Source organism: Carassius carassius, chromosome 1, assembly GCF_963082965.1.
Source record: "Carassius carassius chromosome 1, fCarCar2.1, whole genome shotgun sequence".
Taxonomy (NCBI): domain Eukaryota; kingdom Metazoa; phylum Chordata; class Actinopteri; order Cypriniformes; family Cyprinidae; genus Carassius; species Carassius carassius.
Genome location: NC_081755.1, coordinates 47,499,282 through 47,517,243, shown reverse-complemented (window position 1 = coordinate 47,517,243; position 17,962 = coordinate 47,499,282). Strand labels below are relative to the sequence as shown.

Here is a 17,962-nt window from a genome sequence, read left to right as displayed (position 1 = left end):
TTCAGCATGTATACATTAGTTGCTTGTTCCTCTTCCCAACTGTGTCCATCTTGGACTTTTATGTAACTTTTATGTAATTCTTCTTCTTTGGTGGGTTTCAATTGCAGGTTGCAAACCAGCTTTTTAGGCACATATCAGCACCTCCTATGCTGGATTTCAGTCTAGGTATAACTGGATGAGATCATTTCCTGTCTTCTATTCTTAAAACCACAAATATTATCATTTGCTTGATAATTTTTCCAGATCCTTATTCTGAAGTGTATTTATTGTATATTGTCAATTATTTTCATTCTATAGCCTGTAATTCTCTTCCCAGCTCATTCCTTTTTATGAACATAACTGGTTGAACAATACATGATCAACAGTTTCTGGTATAATTTACATAATCCTCTATCATGTTTTCCTATGATATTACGTTTAGAATTAGGTTTTGTATGACCTTAATTAAGTTGTTTTGGAGCACTGAGAAATGCTGTTTATTTGTTTATGTTTGAAAACAAGCATCACATTTGTTATTGCAGAGTTTCATTAAGTACTCTTAATAAAATTGTTTTTATTTCAGTTATGTTTTGATGCTGCTTATTTGTCATATGGTGTCGATTTATTATCTATTAAATTCTGATATTGTACCAAAGCCAAAATTGTGCTTTGGAGCCATTGCCCCCTTTCATATTTTTGGCCATATAAATATCAGCATCTGCACCAAATCACATGTTTCATTTGGTCTAAAGTTTCAATAAACTCTTCCAAAAATATATATATATTATTTCATACTGTATGTCAGACTTAACAGGGTTAAATGTTATTTTCATCTGAAATATGACGCTAATCATAATCTTTAATTTCTGTTATGTATAGACTCATGGGGAGCACTGATTCATTCTGCATCACACAGCAATGCTTGTCACTGAATACGTAATGAATGATGTCCGTCTGCCGGGTATTTCTGGACTGAGTCTTGTTCATGAATCAACAGCTTGTGTGTGTGTTTGGAGTAAGTCCTCCTCCAGCCTGTGTCTCTCACAGAAAGTCTGAAAGATTGTGTGTTTTCTATTCGTCTGCACTTAAATAAATCCTCCATTGAACTTCAAGACGTCAATGTGAGCATCACAGAAAATCCATATGTCACATATTCATGACAGCAAGTAAATTTGATCCTTTTGGTTTAATTGATGTAATTATGGTATAATTCATTACATTAACTATGCACATGTTTCACTGTTTTACAAATCGTCCCCTTGGAATTATAAGGTTCTATCTGACATTTTTGTCAAAATTGAGTTATTCACATATTCTTATTCAGTGAAAACTTATTTATATTATGTGATAAATTCTGTAATGTTCTGTACATTTTGGGACTTTTTATTTAAATAAACAACAAAGTTGTATGATATCTATACAGTCGAGTGGAATGCAAAAACTTTGAAGCTCAAAATCTCAAAACTACTCGGAATGCAAATAGAATCTTCAAGGGGATGAAATGTTTTTAAAATTACATCTATTGTTTTAGCATTTCAAACCCAACAAACTTACATTTTTGTGCTTAGAAAAGTGTGCTAGTGCTGACTTGGTGTTTTGTTTTACGATCTGATGACATACACACACAATTTCAAGCGTGATTTAAGCAATCAGCAGGTATGTTTTGTGGTGAATGTGAGCGCAGTGAAGTTCATTGGTCTGATGATCAGCACCATGGACAGAGACTCAACAATGCTTCAATGGAAATAGGAAAACCAGCAACAGCTCACTGGTGCATTTGTTTGTGTGCAAAACCCACAAATTTTGCACATTGCTAATAAAAACAGGCAAATTATAACCAAGCATTCAAAGCTAGATGTTTAAAACTGCTATTAAACAACTCTGAAATATCAGATAGCAGTTTTGCTTTACATTTTTGAACATATTACAGTTATCATCTCCTATATCTCACAATATACTGTAACACAAATACAGTGAGTCATTACAGACCGACTGCTGTGAGCCAATCATGACATACTGATGACATATAGATGAGTCTGTCTTTGATGAGGTCACCATGTGATGATGCTAAATACCATCTCAAAAGTTTAATGTTCAGAACAGAACAGCTGACATCTTTTCAAAGCTCCTACATCTGTTACTATGTTGGACATCCCCACGGGACCCTGATTTGTTCATTTGGATGTTTTAGAGAAGAGCAGATGCTCCACACACCATCTGTTATTAAAGCATTGTATTTTCCAAACCTTATTCAGTATCCAAACAAATATAGCCACTGTAAATGTACAGAGTACTAATTATAGTACATATGAATGAATATTTTTTATATTTTTATAAAAACAACTTTTGGATTCACAAGATGTTAATTAATGGACTGGAGTGGTGTGAATCGCTTGTGGATTATTGTGATGTTTTAAAATCAGCTGTTTAGACTCTCATTCTGACGGCACCCATCCACTGCAGAGGATCCATTGATGCAATGCTGCATTTCTCCAAATCTGATGAAGAAACAAACTCATCTACATCACGGATGACCTTGGAGAGAACACATTTTCAACAGATTATCGATTCTGGGTGCAACAATCCTGTTAAACAAACAAATTCTTAGCACAACACACATGCTGCTAAAATTGTGAGGGTAGCACATTAGCATGCTATTCTGACATTCTCGCCATGTGTGACAGAAATATGTTGCTGTATGTCAGTCCTCCAGTGCGCTGCTGTCTGGATTAGTCAGATCGGGTCTGTCAGACTGATCCCAGCGCAGCATTTGTCCAGTTTTCCTGTACGGATGAGTGATGTCACCAGTGCTAGAGAACACTGTTGATGTGGCCATATGTTATGTAAAAACAGTGAGATCCTGACCTAATCCTCCGCTGCTCAATATTATGCGATGATCCAGTAGTGCCGTTCTCATCCGAGTGCCACAATGAAACTAAGAAAAGATTTAGCACAGAATCAGAGCTTTTCTATTTCTGTCATTTTACTCTCTTTATGTCATGCTCTTCTGTGTGATCAGGAGCTCATCAGGCCAAAGCAACAGGATTCTAGTTCCTGTCCTGATCAAAGTCATTGTATGTAAACCATGTCAGAGATAAATCCATCAGTGAATGTGTCAATGGGGGGCAAATCTATTGACCGCATTCTACATGTGAATGTCTCTGGGAGGAAGATATGACAGTTAATCCTGTGCAAGCCTTTTTATTTAGTATTATTTTTATTATTATTTTTTAATCATGAGTTTTATAGCTACAATGTTGGTCATTTTTATATAAAACTACATAAACTTCTGACATAGCAAAGAATATTTTGGCATATATATTTTTTTTCAGTATAGTGTTTATTATGTGAGAGAACCCATGCTGAAAAAAATAAATAAATAAAACAAGAGAGATACTTTAAAAATAAAAATAATCTAAACAAATCGATAAATACATAGTGTTTGGTATGCAAGAAACATACTTTAAATCAATGCATTTCTAAATAAATATATTGTTTGGAATATAAGAGACATAGTTTAAAAATAAAATGAATCAATCAATCAATGCATAAATTATATATATATATAAATAACTGATATAATCATTCAGCTATAGTTTTTTTTTTTTTTTTTTTTTTTTTGAAGTCCAGAACTCAAAATGTGTGCGTTTAAAATATATAATGTTACATTTAAAACGTTAAAGGTGCCATCTGTCATATCTGGCAAAAAAATCAAGTCATACACCACATTCCATACCAGATGGGGGCAGTATGCCTCAATAAAGTGAATTGGTCTACTCTAGAGTAACAAACGAGAAACAGCATAGTCTCTATGCTCCGCCCCTACCTTCACAACAACCCTAGAGCATAGCCGAAGCCTATAAGACAGCGGTTCTCAATTGCAGTCCTCGCGCCCCACTGCTCTGCACATTTTGAACGTTTCTCTTAGAGCTTCAGACATTTGTTCTATTCGAACATAAGTGCCCTGCGAAGTGGTCATCACAGGATATTCAGCCATGATTCCAGTTCGAAGTGAACGTAGCTATATGTTCCAATCAAAGTGCATTGAAGTGTGCAAGACGTGAATTTAAATTGTATTGATTTACAGAGGTATATGATGCCACAGTTGTCCATGTTTAAAGACGCTGCACAGCACAAATCAGTGAATGAATGTTTCGATGTGAGGTAAACTTCAACAGATTTCCCCTGCTCAGAGAGTAGGAAGCAATGAACATTTGAAAAACAGTTCATGCTTGGAGTTCATTTCTAACGAGCTGATTATCTGAATCAGGTGTGTTAACAAAGAGAAACGTGCAAAATATGCAGAGCAGTGGGGCGCGAGGACTGGAATTGAGAACCGCTGCTATAAGAGGACGTTTTGCCTCCAGAGGAACGTTGGGTGATGTCAAGTGATTTTGAAACATGACATCTTCAAGCTACTCCCCTTCACCTTTACCAGTGAATATGTTCATATTCGTTTTGTTCATATTACATTGAGTTGTATATACACATTATTGGAATTAAATTAATTTGACAGACAGCATTCTGTCAACATCATTGGTCAACATCAGACAGCTGATGTTGACCAAGCTAGCGTAACCATAGCTGCCAACTCTAAAGCATTCACCAAGAGAGACACGCGCAATTGACTCTTTTCACACGCTTTCATGCCACACATCAATTTTCTCACGTACAGAAAAACCACGAAGCAAAGAGGACACGGAGACCAACAGACTAGACAGAGCAGGTTACTTATGATATAAAAATATGGGTAAGTTATAGCTAGCTAATTATCAAACGCAGCTACGGTTAGCCATCGCTAACATTAGCACGTTTATAGAACAGCCTTCGATACATTTCTATGTTATAACTTCCCGAAAAAAATACACAAACATATAAAACAAACTTCTAGCGAAATACTAACAGCATCTAACTTACCAATCCAAAAGAAATGTTGCAAGTTCGGTGTCGAACCTCATTTCTTTCAGGTCCATCAGTTGTCTCCAGCGATTGAAAGCAGTGCCGATGTTTACTCTGGTTCGGCTCCTTTTCTTATCGGATTTGATTTGTGTTTCCGAGCGCGGTTGTTTCCCTGTAGCGGGTGGTGGTCTCTTGCCAAGGGCTTCAACCATCCTTCCGCTTGATTGACATCAGGTTAGATTACGCCCACAAGCCGTGCGAGTTATTCGTGTATTGCAGGTTGGCTGGTGGTTATGTTGCCCGCATACCGCCTCCAATGGCCGAAACTGGTATTACGACACCTGTCGGGCCGGGGCTAGTAATGCTACTGCTAATTAAGGTTGATATCTCTGCAGCACTATAACTTTACATTTTTTTAATGACATCATCGCCCTTATTTCTTCTCATACTTTTGATGCGTGTAGGTAATTATTTTTATATTTTTAGCTCAATTTTTTCACATGGCACCTTTAAATCTATATACATTGCAATACAATACAATCTAAATATTTAGATTTAGCTTTGGTCTTTTATTTTGATAGCCTAATAAAAAAATGCATAAAGCTTATTTATTTAAATCTTTCAAATGTATTTTATTATTATTATTATTATTTTTTAAATAATAATAAATATGGCAGAACTATTTGATAAACGGCGCCCCATAGTCATAGATGTCACGCGAACAGAAAGCAGATGTCACTGAACCGCTGCATGGGTCACTGGAGGGCATTGGCTTGTGTCTCAAAATCCAGTGAGCTGTCTATCTAAACAGGAATTTAGGGACTGATAATTGTGCGTTGGCAAAAAATTCTGCTGCTTTGTATCAAACAAATGCTGAATGACGCTCACACGCATAACATGCCCATGATATCCCAAAATAAGATGCGTAATGATTAATAAACCTCCCCAATGCAGCTCATGAGGTCTTGGAGGGAGGAGCGAGAGGAGGAGACAAAAACATCCCGGAGACAGAGGAGATGTCATGAATGAACAACACTGAGAGAGAGAGGGAGAGAGAGAGAGAGAGGGGGTGATGGTAAAAGGAGCGGACGCGCTCGCGCCGAGTCACTCGTGTTGGTCTCGCGCACGGTCCTTTATGACGTCACGTCCAGCGCTCGGTCTTCTGCGGGATGCGAGCGTCGCGAAGCCCCCTCCAGCCTTTAAGACGCTCGGTATGAGTCGGATTACGGTGGCGTGCGGATGACGGAGTCCCGGTGGACGCGAGCGGACTGAGCTCTCCTTCTGATCCACGCAGCAGCGTCTTCTCCGCCGGACACGACATGGACGACTCGGGGATAATCAGGCGCAGGCGGCTCCAGGTCAGACATGCACCGTTTAACACCATCACCGTGAGCTCGGGATGTGTACCACGCTGATACTGTGGTCTCGGGTCACGTATAGTGGAGAAACAATGGTGTTCTTTTGAAGTACCTTGAATTAACATGGTATTTTAATAGGATAAACATTCATTACTATGGTACGCCATGGTATTACGATCTAATTGGACCACATAAAGATAGGGGAACCAGATGGGGAGTGGTATTCTTAAAAATACCATGGTAAATGCACATAGCAATCCTTCAGTACCATGCTATTAGTGTGTTTTTGTAAACGTACTATAGCAAAACCATGTTGTCTGGACAAGTACGTACATAAATTGTGGTTTTGGCGATGTATTGAGGTAGTACCATGGAATTCTTTGAAGTAACATGGTATTTTAATATGGTAAACGTTCATTACTATAAAAATACCATGGTATGGTGATCTGATTGGACTACATAATAAAGGTGTAATCTGTGGGGAGTGGTATTCTTTGAAATACCATGGTAAATGGACATGGTAATCCTTCAGTACCCTGCTATTAGTGTGTTTTTGTAGACATGTAGTGAAACTGTGCTTTCTAGACATGTACTATAGTAATATTGTGTTTTTGGCAATGTCCTGAGGTACTACCATGGTATTACACCATGGAGTTACTGTCTGATACTCCCATTACTACATAGAGACAGTGTAACCAGTGGGGAGTGGGATTCTTTGGAAAACCATGGTAAATTAATTTGGTATTCATTCAGTTCCATGGTATATATATCAATGGCAATTACTGGGGTAGCACCATTATATTCTTTGAATTACCCTGAGGTATCTGAATATAGTAAACATTGTGTACTGAAATATCATGGTACTACTACTGTTATTCTCCGAATGGACCGCAACTGGACAGTCTAGCCAATCAGGAGTGGTATTCTTTGGAGTACCATGGTAAATTAATATGTATCATTTCAAGCAGAATATTAACATAAGCATGTTTTTTTCTGTACAATATACTGTAATAATACCATGTTTTCTAGTTTTCATGTACAATGGTATTACTGTGGTTTTTACCAAATATACTAAGGAGTGTATCAAAAATACAATGATATTGCTGTCTAGTCTACATACGAACAGTGTTAAGAAATTGTATTCTTTGAAATACAATGGTAAATGAAGGTGACAAATGTTAATAGTAATACCATGTTTTTGAACACTGGCAGTAATATGGATTTCTTTGCATGTAAATACCATGGTATTTTTAATGAATATATAGCCATCTGAGGCTATTTTTAAGGTGAAAATTATTCATGATGAGATATTTGCATGTGTGTGTGTTAAGTGGGGTTTATCAGAATCTACCGCTTTGTCAGGACAAATGTGTGTGTGTGTCGACACAAACTGGTTCTGTATCTAGGATTTGCGCAATAAGTTAAACAGTCTGATATGATATCACACACACACACACACACACACACACACACACACACACAGAATCATCAGTGGAGAGTCAATCATGAAGTCTCAGACATGGTCAGAGAGAGACGGAGCATCTGTGTTATCTGAGAGCACAGTGAATCCTGAAACCTTTCAATAACTTCTCAGTAACTGCTCATTTTGCACACATTAACTTTTACCCCAGATTTATCATTATTTTAATGCAAAAATTTTTCTAAATGCAGCACAACAAAAAGTTGCATCATGTACAATCATTTTACAGTTAAAGTATATTGACACCGGTTTTCAAAGATTATTTGGCATTAATGAGAATTAGGGGTGAAAAAAAAAATAATCAAACCAAAAAAGAATGCATTGTATCACAATATGAATGTAACCAACATATGGACATGCATTTTTAGACAATGCAAGCATTAATCTTTCTGTAAACCGCCACATGTAGCCACAGAATCTGTGGTGAAATGCGTTTCATTGTCATGAAAACAATGTCACAGTGCAAAAAAACCCTAATGCTCCTAAAAATAGAATTCATTTATGCAAAATATAATTGCTTGGCATCTTTTTTACACGTGTTTCAAACATGTGACATATTTTTCGCTTGGTGTGAAAATAATTGCCCTCAACGAATTTTCCTGTGTCCCCTGGGTCTGTCTCGTTCATCCCCCGTGCGCGCACACACACACACACACACACACACACACACTTATTGTGTTGGTTATTCAGTTAACACCCCTCCCCGCTTCGCTGCACTGTTGCTGCCATATGGTGCAACACACTGTCTCAGAGGTCAAAGGTCACTCCCATCATGCAGTAGTGTGCTGCGTACAGATTAAGGGCTGATGCAGGAGGGTTTTAGGTGCATGCATGTGGCTCTAAATTAGACTTAAGTTAAAAAATGTTTTATCATATTTGACATTTTGTCATTTTGGGCGCTCAGCTCAGTGTTTGTCTCTGTAGCTGACCCTCAAATCTGGCGATTTTCACTCTGACGCAGACTCCAGCAGATTTCCGGAAGTCTGTCGTTTAATTGCTGAAGTCATCCGATGCACATTTTCTCCTGATGCGCAGAGCCATTAGTAAAAACGGTTGGAGGAAATCCCGAAAATGAAGGCGCAGTGATAACTCAGGGGCTGTTTTGCGTACGCTGGCATCGGGACGCTTTTAGGTTAATGAGGCTCAGATTATGGGGTTGGCGTGGGAAATGATGGGCTTGCACCAAACGGTGGGCAGCAGGCCCTGATAGTGCTATTTCATTATGGCTCAGAGTGCTTCTTCAGCCCGTCATCATCCAGACAGATCATCTGGAGTTATACATCAACGGAGATCAGACTCTATTCAACCTGTATCACAAAGAGAAATGTATTTTTCTGAAGAAAATGAGCCTGCTCATTGAAAACTCATCGTCATAGGGTTATGTGGTAGGGTTTATTGTAGTTTAACTAAAACAAAAAACATTAAAGAGCTTTTTAATTCCATGAAATAAAATATACGTTTACTGAAATAAATTGTAAAAAAAAAAAAAGTAAAACAACATTTTTTATGCATTTTTAAAGCCTTTTTAATAAATGATTCTCCTATTTGTAGTTAATTTTAGTAATATGTTTTCTGGTTTTTATGCACAATGATAATGTAGTTTTTGTCCATATAGCCTATAGAGGTAGTACCGTGGTATTGTTTAAAGTACTTTGAAGAAACGTGGTATATGAATATTGTAAACATTCAGTACTATCAAAAATACATATCAGTATTTATCAAAAATACCATGATTTTACCTCTGATTGGACCACAAAAAGACATTCTATCCAGTGGTGACTGGTATTATGTGTTATATACTGATATGTTTTTCAAATGAATGTTTTTTTTCCAGTTATATTGTGATGACTCCTAGCTGTGATGTTTAGGAGCATCTCTGTGTTGAGTATGGCTGACGGATGCATGGAGAGAACGCTTCATTAGCACAGCTGAAGTGCTTTTGCTCGGCTGATCTCTGCTCAGAGTTTGGCTTCTGGATCGGCTCCATCTGTCCTCATGAGTTTACCGGGCTGCTCTTCTCCACAGGGTTTCTAGGAAGCTTTTACAGCATTTAAAGACGGAAAACTCAATTACTGTCTAAAATTAAACACGTGAGTCACAGAGAAACAAACAGACAGCGCGAGTGTCTTTCTTCAGAGAAACTAGAGATGATCTGCAGCCTTCTGCAGCTTTACGTGGAAAACTTGGTTAATAATGCTCCGCGAATTCATGATGCTGAAACTGAATACATATTTTCATTGCCAGATGTTTTGGTACCATCATAAAACTCCAAAAAAAAAAAAAAAAAAAGATTTATTATATTATATTTAACTCTAAGAAGAGCTTCAGTGTTTGATATGAGTTGGAGAGCATCACCTGTTCAAAGAAAATAACAGGGTTCTAACTTTTACAATTAATTATTACAGTTCAGAAAATGCTTAAAACATCTAGAAACTTGAGCAGTGTAGTTTTAGCATTATTGAGATATATTTTAGTTTTTCATATTTTTTAATAATTTTAATGTGTGTTTTATTCATTTTTATTTACGTCTGTATAATTTGTATTATTTGTTTTTATTTCAGTTTTATTTTTAGTTATGTGCATCAAGGTAAACTAAATGAAATGGTTTTTTTTAAATGCTGCCCTGGCAACTCGCTGAAATAAAATAAGCTGAATTTTTTACATTTCAGTTAAAGTTTATATATATATATATATTGTTTAAATAAATATGGTTTTACTTTTAGTTAGCTATAATTACCACAGGTTTAAGTTATATATTTTGCAAAAATAAACAGTATGCATATATAACACAAATCTTTTATTTAATATATTATATTTTAAAAACAAAGAAGGCACAAATTCCATGTTCTTACATTTAAATTTAAATAAATTATTTCTGAAATCTTATTTTTAACGTATTGGGGTTGCAGGAATTAAATTATAACAATTGAAATCAAAACATATGAAAATATTTTTAAATTACTGATGTATTCATACCTAAAGTAATAAAGTCCTCAAAAAAAGCATCATCACTATATATTAATAAAACAATCTTTTTATTATTATTATTATTCATGAAATGGGGAAATACTAGGAAAAAGTGCTCCATGCCACAGTTTTACTTGCACACCTTTATTAAATGAGAATATTCTGGTGAAAGGTCTTCTTCAGCCATCATGTTTATGATACGTGGGATTGCTCTGACATGGCTTTCACATTTCACACTTACTGTATAGTAAACCGCAGAAGGATGCAGGAGAAAGCGTTTGGCGCAGCTGTGTGAATGTATGTTATGTACAGTGTAATTGACCCGACGGCTCGGTCAGACCCTCAGCAGCGATTATTCACGGGACGAGCGGCCTTAACGTGTCAGCAGCACATTAACTGTTGTCATGGAAGCACACGCTTATATTGAGGATCAATACGAGAGCACAGAGATGCTGCGTTTGATCAGTCACTCAACACAAACTGAGCGTCTTCTACTGCTGAGTTATAATACAGCTAAAAATACAACACCTCTGATACCTTCCTTAAGATGCTGTCGAGCTCTTATATGATCAAACCTGGGTTTATTCTTGTAGCTCTTCATAAACTCAGGTGACAGATTGTGTATAATTATCCTCAAAATAATTCCACAGTATCTCGCTGGTCCTGAGATTAGGATCCCATTTCTTTATGCAAAATTAATTGTCTTATTTTAAAGCAATAAGAAGCCGAGGTGTTGTAAATTCACAGGGCTCGTTGCTTTTATAAAACGGTTCTTCAATATACGTATAAGGTCTCACATAATAAAACAGAGCAAATAAAATGTGATGATATAAATGAAAACAGCATTCCTCCACCAAACAATGTAGTTCCGCAGAAACAGTCGTGGTTCCAACAAAGGGGTTGCTGAGCAACACACAGAAGTAAACAAACGGCTCAACCAATCAGAATGCAGGACCAGAACTATCAGTTTTATCATTTGTTGTTGACCTGTTTTGACAGGTTTCGTCTCTGGACTGTGTTTCACGTGGATCTGGTTTCCAGTGTGAATGTTGTTAAATGAGGCACAGGGTTAATCCTGAAAGCACATCAGCGTTCAAGGACATCTGAGCTGCTCCTATCGATTAGTGATGTCTGCCAATCAATGCTAATGGAATTTGCTGACTAAAGCTGCTCAGAGACAACTTTATGTTGAATAACATGCATGATACATGTCCTATTCACATTATATTATTGCTATGCTCAACTATAATAGCGGCCTGTGCTCTTTTTAGCCAGGAAACGTTTTGCTGACATCCGATTGGCTGAGATATCTTTGGAAGGCGGGGCTTGGAGAGTGATTGATGGGATGAAGCTTGTCTAACTCAGTTCTGTACGCTAACATGCACTGCCAAATTGAGTCAGTGTAGTACTGTAAATGGAGTGGTTTTGTTTGGGTGAATGTGTTTAGCATGCACGGCCTGTTTGTCACAGAGACAGAGTCTGTCAGAAAGACGAATGAGAGCGGATTATGTGTTCGATCACAGAGAGAAGTGAAGAACAGCATCTCTCCTTGATCCATTTGTGTGCTCCAGTGTCCACAGAAACCATCGTGCTTCATGTCCAACGCAACAATAATGTGCCAAACTCTTTCAAATACAAACTCAGTGACATTCACACACTTCAAATCCATGTTAAATAGATTCTCATGTATTTGTCACATTAATCATGTATCCTTTTGTCAGAGGTTCTGCTTGTAATGTGTGTTTGTGATGCTATTTCTGTTTAATGACATGTATAAGAGTGACTTTACGTGAGTTTATCATGTCTGATCTCTGGTTTCTCTCTCTGTTTTCTCGGCCGTTTTTGTCTCTCTGTCTTCGGCCCTGAAGGATCTTCCTCTGCCTCGTAAAAACAGCAGGTGAGTCTCTTTTCAGTCATAATAATACATAGATACATAAATAAATGCTTTATTTATATTTTTAACTTGGGTTGGAGGCGTCAAGCTACTAAACTGAGTAGTTTCCTCCCAATAATACTGTAAGTGTAGTAACTGTGGTATTTGGGAGATTACTGTGGTCCGTTTTCATATTGCTTCATTTTGTTTACAGTATAAACTCAGCCCAGTGTGTTTTAAGATCATATTATTATAGCAAGCGTTAATATTTTTAATTAGATTGTATTTTTCTGTTTTCGCTTTAGTTGAAGGATAAGTAATTTTGTTGTGTGTTTTTGTCATTTGTACGTTAAAACATCTTAATTTTAATAGGATTTTTTTATTTTATTTTTTTAAGGAACCATTTTATAATATTGAAATTATTCTAAATAATTAGCCGTGAATATTCACTAACATAATTAATATGTATTTTACAATTAAACGTTTATGGTTTTCTCTTCCAGTAATGTTAATTTGAAGTTTTTTGTCATTTGTAGACCTATAGATTTTTTTATGTCTATATCGTTTTTATTTATTTATTAGTTTATTTAGTTTTAGTTATTTTCTAATACTTAAAATTAAACTAAACAAAAATGAGAAATGTTGTATTTGCATCTATCTGAAATAAAGCACGCATTTATTTTATATTTATTTATATTTCAGTTATTTGTAGTAATCATTTTTTTAAAGGTTTATTTAGTTTTAGTTATTTTAGTACTTCAAGTCAAAGTAAACTAAAATAGGAAATGTTGTGTTTGCAGTCAGCTTAAATAAAATACGTTTTGTAATATATTGTATTTCATTTAACATTGTCTTTTAAGATTTAGATTAATTTAGATATTTAGTGATTCAAGAAATTTTGCCTTAGCAACTAGCTGAAATAAATCATTTTGAAGTTATTTCAGTTGACATTTATGTTATTTTAAGGAATGAAAATGCTTTTATGCTTTTAGTTTTAGTTAACTATATTAACTCTGACTCACCCGTCTTTCTTTGTCAGGTTTATTTATCTTTCTCCGTCTCTCTGTCCATTTCTCTAAAAGCTTTCTTTTTTCACTCTCATTTACTTTTTTCCATGAATCTTAGTTATATCACCGTGACCTCTGGGAAAAAAGCATATTGCACTTACGCTTTGAAACACACACACTCCGTTGCATCTTGTGAGTGGATGTGCTGCACCTGCTCCCCTCTTTTAATGCTCGTCTTGGTATCATCCGCTGCCCTCGAGATTTTACCCAGAATTCCCCCCTGCGCTCTATTTTCCAGTGTGCAGGGAAAGGCAGACGGTCTGAGCGCTCTCCATCTGATGATGTTTGTGATGCATGCTGCGTGTTTCTGAGCGTTCGGCTCCTTTGTGCTCTCAGTCATGCAGGGCGGTGTTTTTCGTCGCACTAAAAGGTGAAATGATTTTAAAATCTGTTTGAAATGTGTTTTTCTGCACATGAGGATGTGGCTGAGGTCATTTTTTACCTGCAGCTGGCGACACACTTAACTGAGTGACATCATTCGTGTAGTGAGTTTCACTTGTTGATTTGTTGAACGTTTGAATGCGTTGGTGAATAATTAATCTATTAGCTTGTAGTTTTTGTCTTGAATCATCCATGATGATACTAAAAATGTCTCAGTAGTTGTTGTTCTTGAATGGTGACATTAAGAGGTACTGTCTCTTTAAGAGAGGTTTACCGTGCTTTTAACTCTGACATATGAAATAATTGACTTTTTTTTTTAATGGAAAAGTTAATTGAATCTTTAGGTAAATTATTTGTATCTTATTTATTTATTAATTTTTTTTTTAAATCTTAGGGTCTTTTTGGTGCATTTAGTTTTACATTGAGAGAATATGGATAGAAAAAAAGCTTAATTTTATTCAGAGGCCCAAACTGAGCAAAATGTTTGCTATTTGGTGCTAATATTGGCCAAAAAGTAAGATGAGATTGTGATAGCCAGTAAATCAAGGAGGTCTTTATAAGACTATTGCAGATACTTACATAAAATGATATAACTGCACAACTGACCAACAAAAACTTGGTCTAAAGTGTGGCGCAATATTTTTTCTTTGTAATTTACAGAGCGTGTTAGTAATATGTACCTATAGGTGGGTGCACAACGTGTGTACAGGGACGTGCAGCAGCACACAAAGATTTTTAATAATGAAAAATGATATTGCGGCCCTAGATAGGGCCCTAGATCTCCCAATAAAATGTCTTAGTAAGATGATATTTAACTGCTTAGTTGGATGATCAAAACCTATAATGCAATGCAGTACAATGATGATTGACAAATAAATGTTCCTTAAAAGATGTGAGATGAATTAGAGGTTTGCGAAGGTTATTCATCTACTGAGGAACAGTGAAAGTAAAGCTTCTGGAAGCAAATGTTTAGAAGGAGCGCTGTCTCTTTAAGAGAGATACTGTATATTTAATAAGGCCACTGTCTCTTTAAGAGAGGGACAGGGTTCTTTTCAGGATGATCCCCAAAGACCATTAATTAACCATCTGTCTACACCTGTGTGTGTGTGTGTGTGTGTGTGTGTGTGTGTGTGTGTGTTTACTAGTGCTCTATTAGCTGCTCAGTATGTGCTCTGTCAGGATGCTATCATCATTTTGTGAAAAAGATCATGAAATTAAAAAGATCAAATGTTGCTTTTTGGGATTTTGATTTTGAAAGGCTTTGTTTAGTCTGATTATTAAGCTTTTTCCAGCTCAGTGTAGATGATTTTAGCTTTCCTTGTGGGGACAGTCACTGCTGATAATGTTGAAAAAGCCTGACACACACACACACACACAGTAATGGTGTGTAATGGCTCTCATACAGTCACTCAAGGCATATCAAGTGTCTCTCTTTTACTCTGTCCTCCATTAGCTTTATCTCTCTCTCTCTCTCTCTCTCTGTTTATCTGTATCCCTCTCGCCCAGAGTGTCTCTCTGTTTCTTGAGATGCTGACTCAGATTGATGACTGTGGAAATGGAATTTTCTGTATCGCACTGGTTCTGCTGCAGAGCGTGCGCGCACACACACACACACACACACACACACACACACACACACTCACTCACACACGCACACACACACACACACACACGCACGCACGCACGCACGCACGCACGCACGCACGCACGCACACACACACACACACACACACACACACACACACACACACACACACAGCAGTTTCTCTATTCTCGGTTCTGATGTGATTTGTCATGAACATAATCTTGAACATAATCTCCGGAGTTTGGGATATGCAGTTGGTTGTGTTTGCTGTTTAGTGAGGTGATGCATTTTTTTTTACAGTTAAGTATTTATTTTTTTTGTATTTATTTTTTTTGTTCATTAACATTTATTTATTAGTTTGTTTATAAATAGTTTTTTGTTTAATTTATTATTAATTGTTTTTCATTTTTATTTTATTATTGAGTTTTATTTATTCTTATTTTTTAATTATTTATTTTTGTTTATGTTTGTTTCATTTTAAAGTTCCTTTATTTTTTATTTATTAGTTAATTTTACTCTTTTATTATTATTTTTTAATGTTTTTAAGGTTTCTTTCAGTATTTATTTATTGGTTTGTTTATTTATTCATTCATTTAAAAAAAAATTTAAATGTACATTTTTAAATTTTTTGTATTATTTTAAATTTTAAATGCATTTATTTTTTGCATTTAATTCTTTATTTGTTCATTTGTTTGTTTATTCAATTGTTCAATTCAATTTTTATTTGTATTTATGACTTTTTTTAGCAGTGGTGTATTGTGCTGATCTTTAGTGGTTTCATCATTTCCTCTGAATGTCCCAGGTTTGATGTTCTTAAGGTGTTTTGTTGATATGTTTTAAACGGATGAATTCTCTGTTTGTGTGTGCAGTTGCCGCAGTAACCGGAAGAGTTTGATTCTGACCTCCACCTCCCCGACTCTGCCCCGCCCACATTCCCCTTTACCGGGACACATCGGTGAGAGGCCACGCCCCCTGCTGGACAAAACACTTTTACAGATACTGATGTGTTTGCTGATGCATTCTGCTTACAGACTCACCAATGCGCTTTTCTCACGTGCTAGAGTTTTGTTAGTAACTGAGCATTATTTGTTGTTCCTGTCCTCACAGGAAGTAGTCCTCTGGACAGCCCTCGAAACTTCTCTCCCAGCACTCCGGCACATTTCTCCTTCGCTTCATCAAGACGGTAAACAAACACACTTACACACACACACACTTCAGACTGGACGTCTAACAGAAACCCTTAGCTGCTGTTAATGCATCTTCTGTACTGTTGTGTGTGCAGGGATGGGCGTCGATGGTCGCTGGCGTCTCTTCCGTCTTCTGGCTATGGAACAAACACTCCCAGCTCAACGGTAAGAGTGTTTCTCATGTGAACACATGTACAGACGTGCGTCACATCTGATCTAGAGACGTCTGATGACAAACACACATCAGATGCACTTCAGATTCAGCTGTGGGTCATTTATGATGCATATTAGATGTGTTTAATGTCTGTTTATCTGCAGTCCTCCAGCTCGTCTCAGGAGCGTCTGCACCAGCTGCCATATCAGCCCACCATGGACGAGCTGCACTTCCTGTCCAAACACTTCGGCAGTACAGAGAGCATCACTGACGATGACGGGGGACGCTGTTCACCCCACTTAAGACCCCGCTCGCGCAGCCTGAGGTCTGCAAACACACACACACACACTCATGTCAGGTGTGTGCGTTGCAGTAGTTGTGTTTAACTCTCTCTCTCTCTCTCTCTCTTTCTCTCTCATGTGTTCAGTCCGGGTCGCTCTCACTCCTGCTACGACAATGAGATCATCATGATGAATCATGTTTACAGAGAGCGTTTCCCTAAGGTAACACACACACACACCTGTCTGTTTCTCACACCTGTCCACCTCTCCAACACAGAAATGCTGAACAGATTCTACAATAATATCAATATAAATATATGTTAATATGAACTTTTCTAAATATCATAATTTCTATAATTATCTACGGTAACATTTTACAACGAGGTTTCCTTTGGAAACATTAGTTAACTATACAAGTAAACATGAACAATAATTATATAGCATCTATGAATCTTAGTTAGTGTTAAATTACTGTAAAAGGCTTTGCTGTGAGTGTACTTCACGAGCCTCGTCATGTGACGCTCTTCTCTAACATTAGCCGTCTTATGGGAGACTGTATTGATTCACACACACACACACACACACACACACACAGAGAGAGAGAGAGAGAGAGAGAGGTGTCTGGTGTCTGTCTTTCAGTTTGCTGTAAGATAAACACATTAATATGGTCAGAACAGCACCAGGTTAACTGAGGACGACTGGAGTAATCGACGGTGTAGAGATGAAAAATCAAAATAAAATCACTTAAAAA

General features: G+C 36.8%; 1 protein-coding gene across 3 annotated transcripts in view; it reads left to right on the top strand.

Moving 5' to 3' along the window:
- Positions 1-5,926: 5,926 nt before the first annotated feature.
- Positions 5,927-17,962, top strand: part of mast1b (microtubule associated serine/threonine kinase 1b) — a 27,773-nt gene continuing 15,737 nt past the window's right edge. The window contains exons 1-7 of one of the 3 annotated variants that reach the window (XM_059562227.1): positions 5,927-6,236; positions 12,552-12,580; positions 16,468-16,544; positions 16,697-16,772; positions 16,872-16,941; positions 17,095-17,255; positions 17,358-17,433. In XM_059562227.1, coding sequence (XP_059418210.1) covers positions 6,198-6,236; positions 12,552-12,580; positions 16,468-16,544; positions 16,697-16,772; positions 16,872-16,941; positions 17,095-17,255; positions 17,358-17,433 — 528 coding nt within the window. In that variant the 5' untranslated portion in view covers positions 5,927-6,197. Of the gene's footprint in view, positions 6,237-12,551; positions 12,581-13,876; positions 13,994-16,458; positions 16,545-16,696; positions 16,773-16,871; positions 16,942-17,094; positions 17,256-17,357; positions 17,434-17,962 lie in introns of those variants that run through there. The other 2 variants (XM_059562218.1, XM_059562238.1) reach the window with 2 other exon arrangements.